Source organism: Exophiala spinifera, assembly GCF_000836115.1.
Source record: "Exophiala spinifera strain CBS 89968 unplaced genomic scaffold supercont1.7, whole genome shotgun sequence".
NCBI classification, from domain to species: Eukaryota; Fungi; Ascomycota; class Eurotiomycetes; order Chaetothyriales; family Herpotrichiellaceae; genus Exophiala; species Exophiala spinifera.
In genome coordinates, this window is record NW_015622519.1 from 1767747 (window position 1) to 1785810 (window position 18064).

At 54.4% G+C, this 18064-nt stretch overlaps 7 protein-coding genes across 7 annotated transcripts; 5 read left to right on the forward strand and 2 right to left on the reverse strand.

Moving 5' to 3' along the window:
• Window positions 1–310: 310 nt before the first annotated feature.
• Window positions 311–2103, forward strand: PV08_09637 (uncharacterized protein; the record flags this gene model as incomplete). The annotated part of the gene is made up of 3 exons (XM_016383953.1): window positions 311–484; window positions 539–1042; window positions 1129–2103. The coding sequence occupies 3 exons, from the start codon at window positions 311–313 to the stop codon at window positions 2101–2103; spliced, it is 1653 nt and encodes a 550-aa protein (XP_016232576.1).
• A 1659-nt stretch (window positions 2104–3762) lies between these two features.
• On the forward strand, window positions 3763–6091 carry PV08_09638 (uncharacterized protein; the record flags this gene model as incomplete). Its single annotated transcript, XM_016383954.1, has 2 exons — window positions 3763–4348; window positions 4443–6091. 2 exons carry the CDS (start codon window positions 3763–3765, stop codon window positions 6089–6091), a joined length of 2235 nt encoding a protein of 744 aa, XP_016232577.1.
• Window positions 6092–7923: 1832 nt separating this feature from the next.
• Window positions 7924–8890, forward strand: PV08_09639 (uncharacterized protein; the record flags this gene model as incomplete). The annotated part of the gene is made up of 3 exons (XM_016383955.1): window positions 7924–8086; window positions 8330–8463; window positions 8549–8890. The coding sequence occupies 3 exons, from the start codon at window positions 7924–7926 to the stop codon at window positions 8888–8890; spliced, it is 639 nt and encodes a 212-aa protein (XP_016232578.1).
• Window positions 8891–9108: 218 nt separating this feature from the next.
• PV08_09640 (uncharacterized protein) lies at window positions 9109–9885 on the reverse strand (the record flags this gene model as incomplete). Its single annotated transcript, XM_016383956.1, has 1 exon — window positions 9109–9885. The coding sequence occupies one exon, from the start codon at window positions 9883–9885 to the stop codon at window positions 9109–9111; it is 777 nt and encodes a 258-aa protein (XP_016232579.1).
• An 878-nt stretch (window positions 9886–10763) lies between these two features.
• Window positions 10764–11981, forward strand: PV08_09641 (uncharacterized protein; the record flags this gene model as incomplete). Its single annotated transcript, XM_016383957.1, has 6 exons — window positions 10764–10854; window positions 10907–10955; window positions 11005–11070; window positions 11099–11277; window positions 11347–11763; window positions 11815–11981. The coding sequence occupies 6 exons, from the start codon at window positions 10764–10766 to the stop codon at window positions 11979–11981; spliced, it is 969 nt and encodes a 322-aa protein (XP_016232580.1).
• A 1339-nt stretch (window positions 11982–13320) lies between these two features.
• Window positions 13321–15339, forward strand: PV08_09642 (uncharacterized protein; the record flags this gene model as incomplete). The annotated part of the gene is made up of 1 exon (XM_016383958.1): window positions 13321–15339. The coding sequence occupies one exon, from the start codon at window positions 13321–13323 to the stop codon at window positions 15337–15339; it is 2019 nt and encodes a 672-aa protein (XP_016232581.1).
• Window positions 15340–15906: 567 nt separating this feature from the next.
• Window positions 15907–17649, reverse strand: PV08_09643 (uncharacterized protein; the record flags this gene model as incomplete). Its single annotated transcript, XM_016383959.1, has 1 exon — window positions 15907–17649. One exon carries the CDS (start codon window positions 17647–17649, stop codon window positions 15907–15909), a length of 1743 nt encoding a protein of 580 aa, XP_016232582.1.
• Window positions 17650–18064: the final 415 nt, after the last annotated feature.

Sequence of the window (18064 nt, forward strand, 5' to 3'; positions counted from 1 at the left end):
CGTGGGATGCAGTGGCAGTGGAGAAGACGGGTGCATGTCTAGCAACTTCATGCCTCGGAGGTGCGTCCCATTCTACTGGGAACGAGGGGAACCCAAAAGTTTAGACCACCATTCCTGTCGGTGGCTTGGGACAACACCAAGCCAAAGCTTCTCGGGTCGTCAACGCATCAGTATCATTCTTCCATTTGTCCTGTTGACTTGTCGCTTTCTCTTCGCTTCAGCAGATTGTTGGGCATGTGATCACCATGATAATCAGAACTCGCGAGTAGCCACGCTATTCAACACAACGAATCCACCGTCTTAGCTAAGCATGGCTCTGGGGATCCTGGAACCAGGCGTCGAACACGTCCCCGGCACAGTCTACGTCTACGAGTCAGAGCAACGACATGCAGACCTGTTGGAGACTGCTCGACACTTGAAGAGAGACAAAACAGGGCGCGTTATCCTGGTTCCTCAGCCCTCGAACGACCCAAACGACCCATTGGTGAGTCTGACCAGTCCAACTGGTCTCCCGGTGCAAGACAACTGACGAGCATAGAATTGGCCTCTTTGGCATCGCGACCTCATCCTTGGGATCCTTTGTTTCGTGTCCTGCCTTGCCACCACCGCCTCCCCTTTGCTGGCCGCAGACTCGGTGACGATCGCGCTCATATTCAAGAGGACCTTTCAAGATGCTGCGTTGCTCACGGCCTACCATCTGGTCGGAGTTGGTGTCGCTGGATGGCTGTTTGTCGCATCCGCTAGAGTATGGGGCAAGAGACATCTCTTCTTACTGGGCGCTCTCCTGATGGTTGCGACATCCGCATGGGGTGGTTCTACACATACAAACCATAACTATGCCAGCCTCTTGTGGAGTCGCGTCTTCCAAGGAGTTGCATTGGCACCCTTTGAAGCTCTTGTCAACGCTTGTGTGGGAGATCTCTACTTTGTTCACGAGCGTGGTGTACGCATGGCCATTACAAACACTTGTCTCTTCGGGGGAGCATTCTTGACGCCGGTCTTTGTCGGAATGATCTCTGCGCATATCGGCTGGGAGTGGAGTGTATGTAATCTACCATGGTCCCTGATACTCTGCTTTAACTTGGTGTTGTTGTGTTTGGTGTTCAAGCTGACAGAAATTGGTCATAGTTCTACTTACTTGCTATTTTCATGGCCCTCGGTTTCGTGCTACTGTTCTTCTTTGTGCCTGAGACGGCATATCGACGAGCACATGCGCTTGACCTTGATTTGCTGGCTGAGGACTCGTCAACAGAAACTCTTCCGCCTTCCCGGAATGCCACCGCGCCAGAATCCGGAGAGAAACCCCTGCACTCAATGTCAGTCACAGAAAGCCCCGGCAGAAAAGTATCCTACGTCCAGACGCTGATGCCGTTCAACGGACGGAAAACCGATGAATCGTTCTTCAGACTCCTGATTAGGCCGTTTCCGCTGTTTTTTCACCCAGCTGTTGCATGGGCATGCCTCATCCAGGGCGTCATCATCGGCTGGACAGTCATGGTGGGCGTTATCCTATCACTCATCTTCCTAGGACCACCGCTTTTCTTCAACGAAGAACGCGCCGGCAAGATGTACACGGGCGCATTTGTTGGGAGCATGATCGGCCTGCTACTTGCCGGGTTGTACAGCGAACTGGTCACGAATTTCATGATCCGTCTGAACAAGGGAAAGTATGAACCCGAGTTCCGCATCTTACTGGTCGTCCCCACGCTGGTATTTTCTGCCATAGGACTCTACGGCTTTGGCATCACGGCGAATGAAGTGGCCAAGTATGGCTGGATTGTACCCGTGGTTTTCCTCGCCTTCATCATCATCAGCATGGTGATGGGTGCAATTGCCTCTGCCCAGTATCTTCTCGATGCGCATCGGGAGCTCGCTGTGGAAGCATTCACCGATCTCCTCATCTTCAAAAACATCTTCTCGTTTGTCCTGGCTTACAATGCGTACAACTGGGTTTTTGCGATCCGGATCAACAATTTATTCATCATTTTCGCCAGTATCGAAGTGGCGCTGTGTCTGCTCAGTGTGCCAATGTATGTGTTTGGCAAGAAGAATCGGGATTTTTTCCATCGGCACGACATTCTAAAGCTGACCAAACTACGATGACGAAGATGAGGTTATTGCGTGTGATCTCGATTCACTACGGGGGAATTCCGTGAGTTGAATCCTTAGTTCGAGGTATCTGCCGAATGTTAAGCATATGGCATGCGTACTCCACATACTCCGTATACAAATATCATAATATGTTTATTAAGTACTCATGGCACAGTCTGTTTCTTTTTTGTCTATGTATTGCACGGAGTACTTGTATGTATGTCAACGGCATATCACACTGGACGATCGATTGCTTTGGGGGCGCCAGGATCCCGGTCAGGGGCTGAGCACGATCAAAGCCAGCCTTACGCAGTACGGTGTCCACGATTCTTTTAAATTTCCCCTAAGATTGGGCTCTTGGCCATTTTTGCCCGCTGCCATTTGACAAAGTCGCCCGCCGTTGAGGAGAGTGGCTTAAGCCACCTTCCTTGCCTTCAGAGCCCGCCCGATTAGCGTGTCGCAGGGACTCTGCATATGTATGAATTGGCAAGCAATTTATTAGCAGGGGTTGTCTAATGTGACGACTGACGAGGGCGTCGGGGGGGGGCTGGCGCGTATCAAATTGATACATTTTACGGAGTAGCATTTTGAAACTTTCTGTTCCTTTGCGGCGCCAAAAATTTCACCCTCTTGCAGCTTCATCGGTCTCGTCATTTTCCTCCCTAGAGTAGGTACGGTCCCGCGGTCGAAATCAACGACTCCCCAGAAGGACAGCCGCTTCAAATTGATTGGTCTCTGGGGTGCCAGTTTGGTGTGATTCGCGCGTGACGAGGGGACCGTGGACTTGACTCGTGAGTTGCCTTTGCATGGTCGTCAGGCTCGTCTCGTCTCGCCGCGCCGGGTCGGAAATTAGATCGTGGTGAGGATCTCAACAATCAGGAGCTAAACCCACGCCCCGCGGTCCACGGGCGTCCTTTTCTTTTTCCTTTCTCTTTGCCTGACTAGTGGCCTTACGGAGAACCGTGGTACGGAGAGGAGAGGAGAGGAGTGTCTGTAAATTGTAATCTTTTTGGTGATCTCGAAATGGACGAATTGACATCACCCGCGTGAAACTCTATATCTGTGTGTCTGTCTGTGTGTGCGTGTGCGTGTGCGTGTGTGTGCTGTGTACGTTAGTTAGCCCTCGTAGGCTTTCAAAGGGCTCGATCGTGCGTTTTCGTTTTTACCTTTTTTTCTCTTTTCCTTCTCTCTCGTTGGGCATTGCCGAACATGGGAACTCGGTAAGACAGTTTGATACGCCGGACAAGTCACCTTGTTACCTACTGTCGCACGTCACACACCGCGCATCACGCATCAACCATATACTGTACCTTACATCACGAATGATTCTCGCACAGTAAATGCGCACGCCTTTCGCTCTCTACGGAGTCAATCGAACAAACCATTAATATCGCATACGAGGTACCAGTCGCCACGCAAGACAGAAGAACACGACACACTCACGAGTACCGAAGTAATGGTGGAGATCGCTACGAAAGGGGGGGGTAATTTAGCACTCCGTTGTACCAGCGAACTAGAAGGACGGTGTACTAACTAACCATTCCGAACACGCCAAAAGACACAAATCCAGTCAACGCATCAACCCCAACCCGTACCAGGTCGGATCAGTTTGGGTACGACAACGGCCTTATCGACGACATCGACGACGCATCCCGGGAGTAGTGCGCAGAGATGAGCGCGACCGCGACGGCGACAGCGACAGCAACAGCGACGATAACAGCAGCGACAACGACGACAATGACGACGACGACAGCTGGGATGGCGACGAATATGCCGGCGAATAACCCCGCTTCAACGTCGGCATCGACACCAACAGTGACGACAACAGAACAATTAACACCGAGCACGTTATGCATGGCATGTCAGTCCATTTTCAGACCCGACACAATGCGAAGCGACTCGGGTGAGGTTGGGCACCACGACCTTGAGGCTCTGGCTGCACGAGCGTCAAAGTGCCATTTGTGCCTGACCGTATTCATGAGCATCGATCCCGAAGCGTATCGAAATTTCAGACGCGCCTCAAGCCAGGAGAGCGTGGGATTTGCATGGATCAGCCCGATCGCACGGGATCAAGCACGCCTAAAATTCCGATACGTGAGGCCTGGAGGCATGGACCGAGAGAGTTCAAACGGAAGCAGTGCCAATTTGAGTCTGCGCTCGACGCTGGTGAGTGGAGGAGCAGGAGGAGGAGCAGACAGCGCAACTGAGCGAGGCGAATCGGTCTTGGGTGTTGAATTAATATTGATGAATCCAAAATGTGAGTGCGGCCTAACTACCCAGAAATGGAAAACTTGACATCTCCATCTATCCTATCTTCGAGACTGACACGAAGACCTTGTTGGTTCGGACAGACGCTGTCGAGCCTGGCGTGCGAACAATCGATCCGCAAAGCATAAGCACGGCGTCTAACGAGAGCTTCGACCTGGCCCGGCAATGGATCCAGGACTGCATGTTCAACCATATGAGATGCTCTGTGTCGGAAATCAATGCGGCGTGGAAGCCGACACATCTTCTGGATGTCACAGTCCGGGGACCCAAAGGGGCGCCGGGGGTCAAACTCGTCGACGGCATGTTTCTGGACCCGTTGAGCGAGTACGTCACGCTCAGCCACTGCTGGGGCTCGTCGAAGCCGGTCCGGCTGCACAAGGGCACGCTCCCGGCGCTGCGGCAGGGAGTCAGCGTGTCCAGCCTGCCCAAGACCATCGCCGAGGCGGCCGTGGCGACGGAGCGGCTGGGATTTCGGTACCTCTGGGTCGACGCGCTGTGCATCATGCACGACAATGAGGCGGCGGTGCTCAAGGAGATCAGCCAGATGCACAAGGTGTACAGCGAGGCGTCGCTCAACATCTCGGCGACGAGCTCGCGCGACGACGCGGGCGGGCTCGTCTACACTCGCAACGTGACGGCGCTGCACCCGTGCATCGTCGAGGTCAACGGCATGGGCATCGACAACGGCACGTACAAGATCCTCCGGTCCACGCTGTGGCACGACCTGGTCGACTCGAGCCCGCTGAACCGGCGCGCCTGGGCGTTCCAGGAGCGGTGCCTGGCGAAGCGCACGCTGCACTTTACGCGCAATGAGCTACTCTGGGAGTGCCAGCAGATGTGCTGCAGCGAGGTATTCCCCAAGGGCATGCCGGCCAACTCGGGCCCGCCCAGCAGCCTCGAGAGCGTCGAGTTCTTCAGCAAGCGCGTCCACCACCAGCGCCACGGCAACTGGCACCAGCTGGTCAACATGTACAGCGCCAAACGCATGACGTACAGCTCGGACAAGCTGCTCGCCATCGCCGGCCTGGCGAAGCAGTACATGGCCCGCAACCGGCTTCGCGAGGAGGACTACGTGGCGGGAATGTGGAAGCCGCACTTGCCACACGGCTTGCTGTGGCGCGTCGAGCGCGGCCGCCGACCCACCAAGTACCGGGCGCCGACGTGGGCCTGGGCCTCGATCGACGGCGAGGTCAAGTACCCTGAGCCGGCGCAGAATTCGCGGGACACGTGCGTCGAGGTCATCGACCTGGACGTGCGGTGCAGGGCCGACGACAACTTTGGGCTGGTCGAGCCGGGGGCCCGGATGAAGGTGCGAGGCTTCCTGGCGCGCGGGCTGCTGCGGCGCACCCACGACTACTGGGGCCAGACCCCCTGCGTGATCCAGTGCACCCGGGCGCAGGTCGAGCTCGAGTCGGCGAGCTTCGACGACCGCCTGCCGAAGCTGTCCGAGGCGTCTTCGGGCATGCTGACGGAAATGCTCGAGGTGTACATGTTGCCCATCATTGACGTCGTCGACCGCGTCGAGGGCCTGCTGCTCTGCGCGACCATGAAGAGAGGCGAGTTTAGACGCATAGGCGCCTTTGACGTCTCGAGGTACGACCAGATCAACTGGGACCGCTTCCGGAGTGTCATGAAGGGAGAGGCCGAGATGAGTAATTACGAAGAGAGACTGGACCATACGAATGGATATTGGTTTGCGAGCGATTACACGTATACCATCAATATCGTGTAGTGGGAGAGAAAGGAAAGGAAGGAAGTCGGATAGACAGAGACACGAGAAATGGAAAAAAGGACAAGACAAAGACAGGGAAATGACAGAATGATTGGTGTTTTGATACATGACACCGGGGCAGATGCCTAGATACGGTTCTTACGGGGTATGGAGTATATGGAATGTCCCTACAGGAGTACATTTCAGGGGATATGTCTGGTGAACACAACAGATATTGGATATCTGACCTGGCGTTGGCTTTTTTTTTTTGGTTGGATCTCGTCCTGACGAGAGTTTGTGTTCATCATTCACTCCCCTTTCTCAAAGGGCGAGCGTCGACGAAAGCAGGGTTTGTGGTTTGGCTACGAGGTCTAATGCCTCGGTCAGGCGGGCAACGGGGTTATGATTGAGAATCTACCTGGGTAAATATATACATATATACCTTGATGTATAATGTGATGATGATCTCGTGATTCGATCCTTTGGATTGTTGTATCGTTTTTCAACGTCTAATACTCGTACCATTGTCTCGGAAATCCAGTCTACCTTGGGTATGCAAGGATCTAGGAGGCCCTTCATTACACCCTTTAGGCAGTACTACAGTGCAACAGTACAGAGTCCACGGAAAAGAGGACCTCACTACCGCTGCTGCTGTTGCTGCTGCTGCTGCCGAGTAAAAACGTGGTCAGTGCAGGTTGTTGGTCTCTGGCAACGAATAACGGAGTGACTTCGCAGTGTCCAATAGGGTAGATGCGATGTGGAGATTCAACATTCAAGGTTCAAGGTTCACCAGTGTGCTGTAAGATTCCCGAGATTCAAAGGGTTGGGGAACTCGTATCCGTAACCAACTACTGCACACGATACGAGAACTCTGTCCCTCCGTGATGAGGATTCGGGGACTGAGAGTCCAACTGTCGTGTTCACTTACAGGTAAGCATGGGGCCTCTCGAGTACTGTGGACAGTCGTAGGTGTGTTCCCAGGGATCTCACCTACAGTACCAGGGAGTGTCTACGAGGACAATGATCCGAAGTGAACTAACTAATACTGATTTAGGATAGTCGTTTGTGGTGAGCCCCCAAAGCCCATACAGTTACGGAGTATTGTACTCCGTATGTACAGTACAAATATTAACCCGTGTCGTCTCCACGGCAGATGCAAAATGGCGGGGAACGATCCAGGTGCTCAGCTTTGTTCTCTCTCCGCGCCACTTCAGTCCACACACGTATTCTATTGACTACAGGGACGGGAGGGTCGTGGTGTCTGTTTTCTATCAACAAGCCAAGAACACAGGCAGGTTGGGTCTGTGCAGCCGGGAGGACAAAGGTACCTTGGTCCATGATGCCACCCGGTGAATCTCGTATTTTCGTCGCCTGTTCGTAAGAAGCCACCGGGCGTTGATAGCTTCGACACTTGAACCTAGATCGAGCCCGGCGCGCATTACCTCCATGCACATGTGATGCAGGCCGATGCCGAGGGGACGGTGAGGACAGCCACCTGAACTGACTGGTTTGCTGTATCTTTCCTGAACTCTACGGTTGGTTGTACCTGCTGTAGGTACCTCATGTACCTAAGCTCGAAGGGGTCCATGCTTTCGGCAGCTTCATTCACTCTTGTAACCCCCCTCCGGTCTTGTTGTCTTGAACTTCGCTTTTCTACCTACCACGGCACAAGTAACTGTAGCCTTTTTGTCCTTTCTCCCCCTCCCCCCCCTCTCTCTCTCGATATCTGCCTGTCGCCCTGTTCGCTGCTGCAACTCGAGCATCTCGGCGGCCCTTCTTCTCGGATATCTCCCAATCCTGCCAATCGTCCCGTCCACACTGTTGTCTTCGCCCACGCGCGCGCGCAATACAAGATGCGTCTCGACCTCGTCGCATTCTCCGCCGTTCTGGCTGGCTTTGTGTCCGCGCAATCAAGCCCATCGATCCCCTCTTGTGAGTTAGAAGATGCGCCGGCACCTGTCCTCGTCATTCTGTCCGTCAGTTCGTCGTTCTGGGACATTTTCACTGACCTGGGCGGTTCGATCTACAGGTGCAAACGCATGCATCACTGATTCTCTGCCTGCTTCGTGCAACTTGGATCCATCGTGTACGTATAACATCCCTTCGCAAAAGAGACCTTGAGTTCATCCACGACGCTACCTGCGCCGGAACGAATGAAGATCCGGACTCAGATGATACTTGAAGACGGAGAGGGAGAAGAGAAACACTCTCAAGGACATAAAATGTATTTCGCGACTGACAACTCAAAAAATATAACAGGTATCTGCACCACCAAATCCTTCATCACCGGTATCAGCTGCTGTATCTTCAACAGTTGCGATCCCAGCGATCAACAGGCTGCGCTCGCCTATGCGCATTCCATCTGCGACCCTGTAGGAGGCTCGACATTACTGGTACGTTTGCGATGTTCCCCCGGGCATGGCAGTGTTTCTTTTGCATGCCCATGTCAGCTAGATGGCTAACGTTTCCTGCAACTAGCCCGCCTCTGCTGGCTGTACTGCAAACTCCACCTCGACCGCAACCACTGGCAGCTCCGGTGGCGCTGCAAGTGCAAGTGCAACCGCTACCACTACCGCCACCAGCGGCGGCAGCTCCTCGGCAGCTTCGTCTTCAGGCTCCATTGTCCTGGGCAACACCTCCTCCTCTATTAGTGCCGCCGCATCCTCCGCGTCCGCAGGTCAGAGTAGCGCCGCCTCCAGTGCTAGCACTACTGCCACGGCTTCAGCCGCAGGTAATGCCGCAGATGGAAGGATGAGCGTACAAGGCGTGGGACTGGGTGTCGTGGGCGCCGCCTTCCTTGGACTCGCTGCGGTTCTATAGAGGGCTGCAAGAGAGGGCAATCTCAAGAGTGTCTCCTTGACAGTGACAAGGCCGGTTGAAAAGTGACTGCAAGTTCAGCATGAGAAGATATCTCCCACCCGTAATGTATATCCTGGATTGGCATGGTCATGGTCATTGTCATTGCCACGGTTGATATGAGCTGAGCAGTGGTAAATCATCTTCAGAGCTTCAGAGATGTTTCTTAATCTGCGACCGACTCATTCCTCTTCCTCTTCCTCTTCCATGGCTCTTCTCCTCGCCAGTAGGTTACCGACTTCCTTCCCTTCGTCTTTCACCGTGGTCCACAAGTACCCCCAGAAGAGCATATTTGCTAGACCGGCCGTGAAGGTGACGCGGTTCGCAAGCAAGTCGGAGATGGAATAATAGTCTCCCGATTGCGTCGGTGCTTCACGAGAATGAAACATGTAGATCCAGAACACCAGAGCCGAGGACGCAATGACATGAAGACCGGCCAGAGTGAGCCATCGTGACTGTGCCGTGAGGAGAGTGTACAGTTCTTTAGCGAGGCGAGCAGAGCTTGCCATGGGGGTGGTGCCCGCCGGGGGCGCGGCGCCCTGTTTGCTGCCTCCCCTTGTACTCGTGGGCCCGGAGGGGAGGATGAGAGTCAAGTCGCCGGCGAAGATGAACTGCATGAGAGCGTAGGCGAGGAGGAGCACGGCCAAGACAGCGAAGAGTTCGCGTTCGGCGGCGGTTCCCGTGAGGGCTGGGATGGTACCGGGCCCCCTGGCAGGGTTCTGAAGCAGGGCCGGCGGTGGCCGGAGGTCTCTTCCTTGGTGGTGGTGGTTGGATCCAGGATCAGACGGATGCAGGTGATCGGGGGCGTAGATCGGGGCGCGGACGAACATGGATTCGCCCAGCAGCCATATCGGAGCTGAAGACACGAGCGTCCACGGTGAGGTCAGGAGATAGTATGCGAACAAAACGAGGGTGAGAGAATGCGTGCGAAGGAGAAGGGCGGAAGAGAGGAGTGGCATGCTGGGTTGAGATATCGACGAACAAGATCTTGCTCTCAACAAGGGAATCGATGGCTGGAGCTCAAAGAGAATTATAGCTCGTGATGTGTCGTGGTTGTCTGTGTTTTCGTAGTTGGAATGGGAAATTTTGAAACACGCAGGCATTAAAAATAATCCGGGGTAAGTTGAGTAAGCAGACAAAAAGTCCACGGACCAACTTGGAACTGTACTCTGACCTCTACTGTACGTGCGGCATCCTAGAGACGTGGCTTTCGTTATCACTGTAAACGACCTCTTGAATTCGTTACATCTATCATCCGCCCACTTTCTGATTGCTAGGAACGATGCTCTTGACCGGCCTCTCCGTCAAGAGGGCACGGGTGGGCTCAAGAAGCGGATAAGTCGGCAAATGGACTACCTCAGGTGTCTAAGCAGTACAGCAGACGTCTCTTCAAAAAGCGTTTCGAGCCACTTCTTCTCGGCGGAGCTTTTCAGTCTAGAGATTCCGGGTACCCGGCAGACACATTCTTCGTGGCAGGAGTGTCTGTGTTCTTCTCCCACCTAGCCTTTTCCCAGCTAGACCTCGATCCTTCAGACGCCCGACGCATGTGAGTGTCGGGCCGTAACGATCTGAGTGCTTGGACTCAGGCTCGGTCACCGACGAGATGAGACACCCATATATCCCACCACATTCGTATCAGCACTAGTTCAGGCTTGCGTGAAATGCGAGGTCGAGGTGGAGGTGTAAGCCTCATCACTTTCTTCCTTTTTCCGAACGCTGGAAACGACGACGGTATATATACTGGTCGTCCCTTCCTGCTTCGAGCTGAGATACCTTAACCCCAGAGCCTACACTGCATTGCTACTTCGACTGCACATACTTATATAGTAAAAGCATTATGAAGCCATACATCGACCAAGGCCCAATCAATTGTGATATTGACATCGACACCAACAATGTCAAAGGAAAGACGGCTATTGTGACTGGCGGTAGGTTACGCTCAAATTTGTGGTGATTGCTCGCTGATAACACTCTTGTCAGGAGCCAACGGCATTGGCGAGGCCTATGTTCGAGCTCTCTCGAAAGCAGGGTTTGTGGACTCCTTCATTAGGCTGGAGGATGAGCTAAATATCGTGTAGAGCGTATGTTCTCATTGCTGATGTCGCCGAAGGGGATGGAGAAAGATTAGCCCAGGAACTTGGCAGGTTAGTTACAATCCTCCCACTGAGCGAGACAGTTATTGAGCCCTGCTACCAGCTCGGTCCGCTTCGTCAAGTGTGACGTCTCAAGCTGGAGAGATCAAGTGGCAGTATTCAAGGAAGCATCCTCGTTTTCGCCCTCTGGAAGGATTGATATCGTCATTCCCAATGCTGGAATCGCAGCCCCGATAGATTCGATCTTCTCGACAAATGGTAAGTCGAAGCCACTGAGGCAATTGATCATTCGTTGTGCGACGTACTGACAGGGTGACAACCTCATAGTGGAGGATATAGAACCGGAAGAACCAAAGATGAAGGTCATAAGTATCAACCTTACCGGCGTTCTCTACACAGTCAAACTTGCCCTCCATTACTTTCGTCGACAGAATGCGTCGAACACGGGCGATGACCTCGATCAAGTACTGATCCTGCAAGGGAGCCTGGCGGGATTCATCGCCATTCCGCGAAGTGTCGAGTACACAACCTCTAAATGGGGCGCACGAGGGATCTTCAGGACCCTGCGTGAGACGGAATTTCAACACAACGTTCGCGTGTGTTATATTGCGCCTACCTTTATCCACACCAAGTTCTTGAGTGATGATCTCGTTCAGCTTTTGAACGTCAGCCACGTTGAATACGCCACTGTCGAAGATGCAGCTGGAGCGGTGATGAGGATTGTGACTGATTCTAGTGTTCAAGGTGAATCTCTATACATGTGACTATGTGATGCTTGAAGCTAAACACCATTAGGTCGAGCATTAGCCATCGCGCCTCGCAGTTTGGCCCCCCGTGGTTATCTCGACCTATGCGACGATAACAAGGAAGGATCAGCCGTATATCCCCTAATAGCCGAATCTCTTGGAAAGCTCGGTCTTCTCTATCGTGCAGACCTTCCAGCAGGAAAGCCAGATATGTGAACAAAGGCAGCCTTGTATTGGATACGTGGCTTCAATCCAGGTCAAGCTAGCCATTATGGACATGTCGAAGCCTTCCAAACCATCGCGTTCCAGCGCTTGCGGGAGTATCGCGAGGGCACTTGGTCAGAGTTTCGCAAGCAAGGGCTCAGAAAGAAGAGTGTCATGGAAAATGACTGGAAAAAGAACCTCCCACGGTGTCGCGTGCTAAGATACCAGCCTAGTCCCCCGGCCGCTCCGTAGCCAGTAGTAAGTACCTACCTTATCGCGTTGCTCTTCTGGCACCGAATTCCCAACTGACCCGTGGAACGTCTGTGCACGGTCAACGGCGAGGTTACTTACTCCGTGTGAAGACGATCTTTCAGGCTCCTTTCCTTTAGACTGATACCTCTAAGCAAAGTTGAGTACACCAGGCGCTGAGCATTGACTGAAGTGATTGGACTGTTGTTGAGGCGCTTGGTAGTCGTACATACGTAGGCATAAAAATAGACGGTGACCAATGGACGCGCCGGGGAAGCAGCTAGAAGGCGCATTGGCCAGTGGGGTCCCCCAATCGAGTCCTGGGAGGTGCCTAGAGGATGCCCAATGACAGCCTGCGAACGCCTATAAACCCGGCCTAAGGTAGACCGGGTCGCGTACCGAGGTACCTGTACGAGTATTGTACCTATAACTAATGCTGGTCGACTGTCTGATCATCTCCCACTCCTCCCCCCATGCACATCATTCCACCACCGCGTCGACTTTGCTGTCAATACCGGCGCTTACAAGCCTCGCAATGAGCTTCATTCGTTCGCTACCCACACACCCTGGCCTCGTGCGCCTGGGGTCCCCTGCATTTCATGCGTCTCATCTCTCATTGCAAGCCAATGAAGCCCTGTTGCGAAACGCCGCATCGACCATTCCTTCGCAAGGAGTTCTATCTTCAGCATCTCAATCGCATCACCCATGCTGGCGAAAATAGACCTCGTCTAGAGCTATGGCTTTGCTATTGTTGTACTGCATACTCCGTGCATACTGTTCAGGTAAGGATGACCGGTCTTCCCAAAGTACATTTTGCCTCGTGTGCCACTTCATCAGCTGCTATATTTTCCATCACTCGAGGTTTCAGACCCTTGAAAAGAACAACCTTGGATACTGTACCTTTATCTTATTGATTTCCTTTTCATGGTTCGAATTCCGACGCCTGTATAGCCGCCCGGGTTCGGTGGTACCTTGTCTGCTGGCCGGGCAAAGAACGGAGCAATCTCGCCCACTACTTCTTGGTTGCAAGCGTCTCTTTTGTTACAATCATTAAAACACCAATTTGTCTCGACCTGCTCCTGGATGACCGACCACTTCGACCATGGCTTCTGTCTTTGAAGGATTGATGACCTCCAGACGTCGACCATCCCGGTCTCGATCAGACGCTGGCAAGCCACTACATGCGAGGTGGGGCGACACTGCTATTTCGGCTCCTCATGATGGTGGATGGGCTCAGCAGTATCCCGACAATGACCTCAACAACCCAGTCTATCAAGCTCATGGCAGTCCCGACTCCCAAAAGACGTTGGTCAGCACTTCACCCGATCCAAGTTCGGATGGGTTGAAGATGGCCGCCCTTGCCTATGAGGAAATCCGGCAACCAACGCCGCCATTCGTTCAAAAGGACCGACATGCTATCACGATCACCATCCCTTTGCCTTGGTCTCGGAAGAAGGAACACCGTCGTTCAACGTCGAGCCATGCTGTCCGCGTACCAGCTTCACAATCTGAGAAAGTCATCACGGCTGAGGCGAGACCAGCGCTGGCGTCCATTTCCACCAACATTGACGAAGTCATTGTAGCGGAATCCCGCCCAGCTTCGGAAGAACCGTGTGCGCAGTCTCCTGTTTTGCTGACAACCTCACCGGTCTATGACGATGTTAGCACATTCTTCACAAGAGCAGCTTTCCCCGAAAAAGGCTACGCAACGAGTCGACTCCCACCCATCCAGACCTCTGTTCCTCCAACCAAGAGTCTGCCAGCCTCCGCCACCTCCATTCTCAGCCCTGTGGCCGAGAAGTATGATGGTCTTTCAGAGAGCAATAATGCCACTCCGATGGATAACACGCCGATCGCCACGCATCTCGATGCAGCTGTATTAACTCCTGTCGAAACCGAAGAGGTGATTGATGTGGCAGGGCTCACCTTTACCCTTGCAAGCCGCACGCGGTCCGCTACGCCTGCCCCTATTCCACCGTCTAGGGTCAATAGTCCTATCGAGACTTCTGACATTCAAATACCACGAGCTTCCTCTAGAAGTGCAGTCAGAGACCGTCCTCGCTCAGAGTCTCGTGGTCCAAGTCTTACTGATGTTGCATATATGAGAACAGCATCCCGAGGACCACCGGAGCCACCGGCCAGTGAAGGTCGTTGGATGTCGGAACGCAGGTCAACTTCGCAAGAGCCAGTCTCTCGTCAAGCGGGACGTGGGGAGTCATCTCACAGGAGAGCGCTATCACGCGAACCTGGTCGTCGAACCAGTTCTCCTCCTCGCCGCCGAGCTTTGTCTCGCGATACACAGTCACGGCGCGCATTGTCAAGGGAACCAGATGCTGGTCTAGTCAACACATCAGACCTCCTGAGCCGACGTGCTCGTTCAAAAGAACCGAGAGCGTGCCGCCCTGATTCTCCCAATCCGGGTGCATTCCGTGCCCATTCACGGGGACCTCGCTCCCGTGAGCTCGACACTCCAGTTGCGACCAACGGACAAGCATTCGATGGCGACTCGATCATCGAAGGGTCTAAAAACGTTGACCCAAGGTCAATCCAAACACATGCTCGTGGACCATCCCGTCGGCGTGGCTTGTCGCCTACACCCACGACCCGCCGAGCAGTCTCACGGGAGCCCTTCAGTCGCCGTCGTATCTCTGTCGAGTTCTCGCGCCGCGCAGCATCTCAAGAGCCGGTGAGGCGGCGTGCAAGTCCCAGAGAAGACTTCACTTTCCCTTGGGTCCGAGAAAATGCAGCGACGACGAAGAAGTCACCCGCAACCGCATCATCGCCGACAGAGTCGACTTCTACTACCGACGACGATTCAGCTGCTGACGAGACGACCGACATCGAGACCGAGTCCGAGGAGGTTTATTTTGAATCGCGAAAGGGATGGAACGGCCACGCGGGAGCAGCACCAGCAGGTCAAGGATTCTACGCCGGCGTCTTGCAGGACTACAAGGCCATCGGCAGGGACGTGGAAGCAGAACAGGCCCAAAGCGAGCCCCATGGTGTAAAAGCGAGTATCGTCAATTTGGTGACGGTCAAGAAAGATATCAAGAATCTAGAGCACAGGCCCAAGTATGGAGGTCCCGACCTTGTACCCTCACAAGAGGAGCTGTGGGGATGAAGGTTTGTGACTGTGTCCCGTGCGACGCCACGAAGAATTCAGTAAAGAAGAGGCGAGGCAACTCGAACATCGTTTTAGCAGAACATGGAAGATGTGAAGGCAAGATTGACATGGTATGATTGACTGCGTTGAGTATTGGGGAGTGCGTGGTGTCAGACTGCAGAATCTGGTACTTGGTGTTGATTTCAGTGGTACAACAGGACCCAAAGAAGGAGTTACATAGGTATTAGGGGTAGGTAGGGGGGAGGGGGGGGGGAGGGAGGTGGTAGAGTAATGGCTTTGTGGATCCGTTGATACATTTTTGAATAGGTATGGATATTTTTTTCGAGGGAACTATTTCTTGCTTGAAGTTGACCAGTGTGGCTCGTCCATTAGACGCCTGTAATGACTCGGCAGCTTCCTTCTTCGCTGCTCATAGGTCATGAAAAGTACCGGTTCACTCGCTTTTGATAAGCATCGAGCACACATGACAAATTGATTGTAAAAAAAAGCAAAGGCGTTTCCCGGAGGGAGCCAAGGCAAAGAGAGCGAGCGAGAGAAAAGTGTTCTGTCGACAGTTCTTACCTGTCATAGCTCCTCATGTCGCTCTTTGCGATGGGTACCATCACTATCACCATCACCACCTCCTTCTTCCTCCTTCTCTCCCCCCTTCCCTCCCTCCTTCTCTTCCCCCTCCTCTTCCTCTGAACAAATAAAACTGCTCGCCTCGTTGACGTCTCCCTTTGCATAGACCAACTTCTTGGGAAACCTGCACAGGTCTCTCGTGATGTGCACGCCGTCTTCGGTCGTCTTTGCTGCGGCCAGCACGTCAGGGGCTTTCCCTTGCTCGACCCACGAGACCAGCGCCCCCAGCGGATTGACGGGGTTCGGACCGACGCCGCCTGCGCAGTGGCCCACGCCGGGCGCGAAGAAGAGACGGTACCACTCGTCGACGGCGTCGGGCCCGCCAAACTTTTCCTCGACGCCTTCGCGGTACCGGATCATGCCGAACGGCGTGATGTACTGGTCCGCCAGGCCGAACCAGGTCAGCAGCTTGTTCCCGGATTGCCTGAAGGCCGCAAGGTCGAGGTTCTGGTTTCCCCAGAGCGGGCCGAGACGCGCGACGGATAGCTCGTGCGCCGCGACGTAGTCCTCGTGCGTCATTGCGGCCATGTCGTAGCTCGGGTCCTGCAGCGCGAAGTATTTGAGCCAATTCTCCGCGACGGCAAAGGGGACGACCTCGCGCCGCGGATGTGTGCCGTTGTCGATCAACGCGACGCGCGCGAGCACGTCAAAGTCAGCGCCTGGCGCCAGGCCGTACCAGAGACGGCGACTGTTGCCATCACCGTCAGCAGCCGTCGTGTGGGGCCCCGCGAGAATCTTGCGGACGATATCCGCGTGCGCCGGCGTGATGGTCAACTCGCTCGTCTTGCGGCAGGGGACGTGCACCCATCCCAAAAATGGGTCGCGGTCAAGGCAGTCCTCGCCGCAGGTGATGGTCTTGCCGACCAGCGTATCCGGGTCGAAGGAGCACGCCTCGAGACTTTCGTGGCTGGAGATGAGGCCGTCGGCCACGCCGTCGAGGGTGTCGCACGCCTCGATGATGGCCGCCTGGTACTCTGGGAAGATGCACTCGGGCGGCACTTCTTCCGCATTACGCAACACCACTGGAGGATAGTAGTCTGAGGGCACCATGTCGACAAAGTCGATGGCCGGAGCCACGGCGAGGATCCCGTCAAAGTCGTGCGGGTACTTTGCCGCCGCGGCGTAGCCCTGGCGTCCGCCCTGCGAGCAGCCGTTCCAGTACGAGTATTTGGGCTCGGTGCCGTAGAACTGCCTGACGACATCCTTAGACACGACGGCCATGTCGTGGATCGAGCGCCAAGCCAGATTGAGCGAGAGAGCCTCGTCGAGGCTGCCGTCGTCTCTCAACGCCCACAACCCGCTCTGCGGGTCAACCGTCTGGTTCTTGGTCAATCCGCCGTCAGTGGACGACACGGCGTATCCGTCGGCAACCTGCCCTGACATAAGGAGCGGACCCATGCCGGCCGCGAGCCCGCCGCCCCCCGTGGCTTGATACCGGCCGTTCCAGTCTTTGAGCGGAAGCCACACGTAAACGTAGACCGTGTCATCAGCCCCCGTATGTCGTAGCGATGCGGTGACATTGCAGAAGGCGACGTCCGAGACTCCCGGCATGTTGAAGCCTCGAACCGGCGGGAAGCTGTAGTTGTGTACCTCTGCCGCTGAGATCTGGAGAACCTCCGCACCATGTAGTGATGGTGCCACGAGTTGGCTGCATGGCGTACCGAGATTGACTTGGGCAGATTCCATGGTTGGTGCCACGGGGCCTCGGATGAGCACCCCCTAGGTACCTTTAGATGGTAGACAGGTAAAATACTTCTCAATAGAGAGCGAGGGAGGAGTCCGCTCGAGCTTCAGGGAGGGAGAAGTGGAATTTGTACGAGTTTGGAAGTCAAGTGTCAGCTTGACTGAGAGATCATCGTATTCATACGAAGGCATCCATCTACCGCGTCGGCTCTTTGAGCACTGCCGTATCACCAGTACATAAGAGGAAAGTATTTCGTTATGTCGCTGCTTACAGGCAGTAGTTTGTACCTTTTGTCCCCATCAACCCCTCTCGCACGACTGCGGAGGCAGCAGGACTATTGGCCGCGGTTTGACGTACCTAGGTATTTGGGGACGCCGTTTCGCTAATGCGGATGGGGGTCGGTCGAAACCGTCGGAC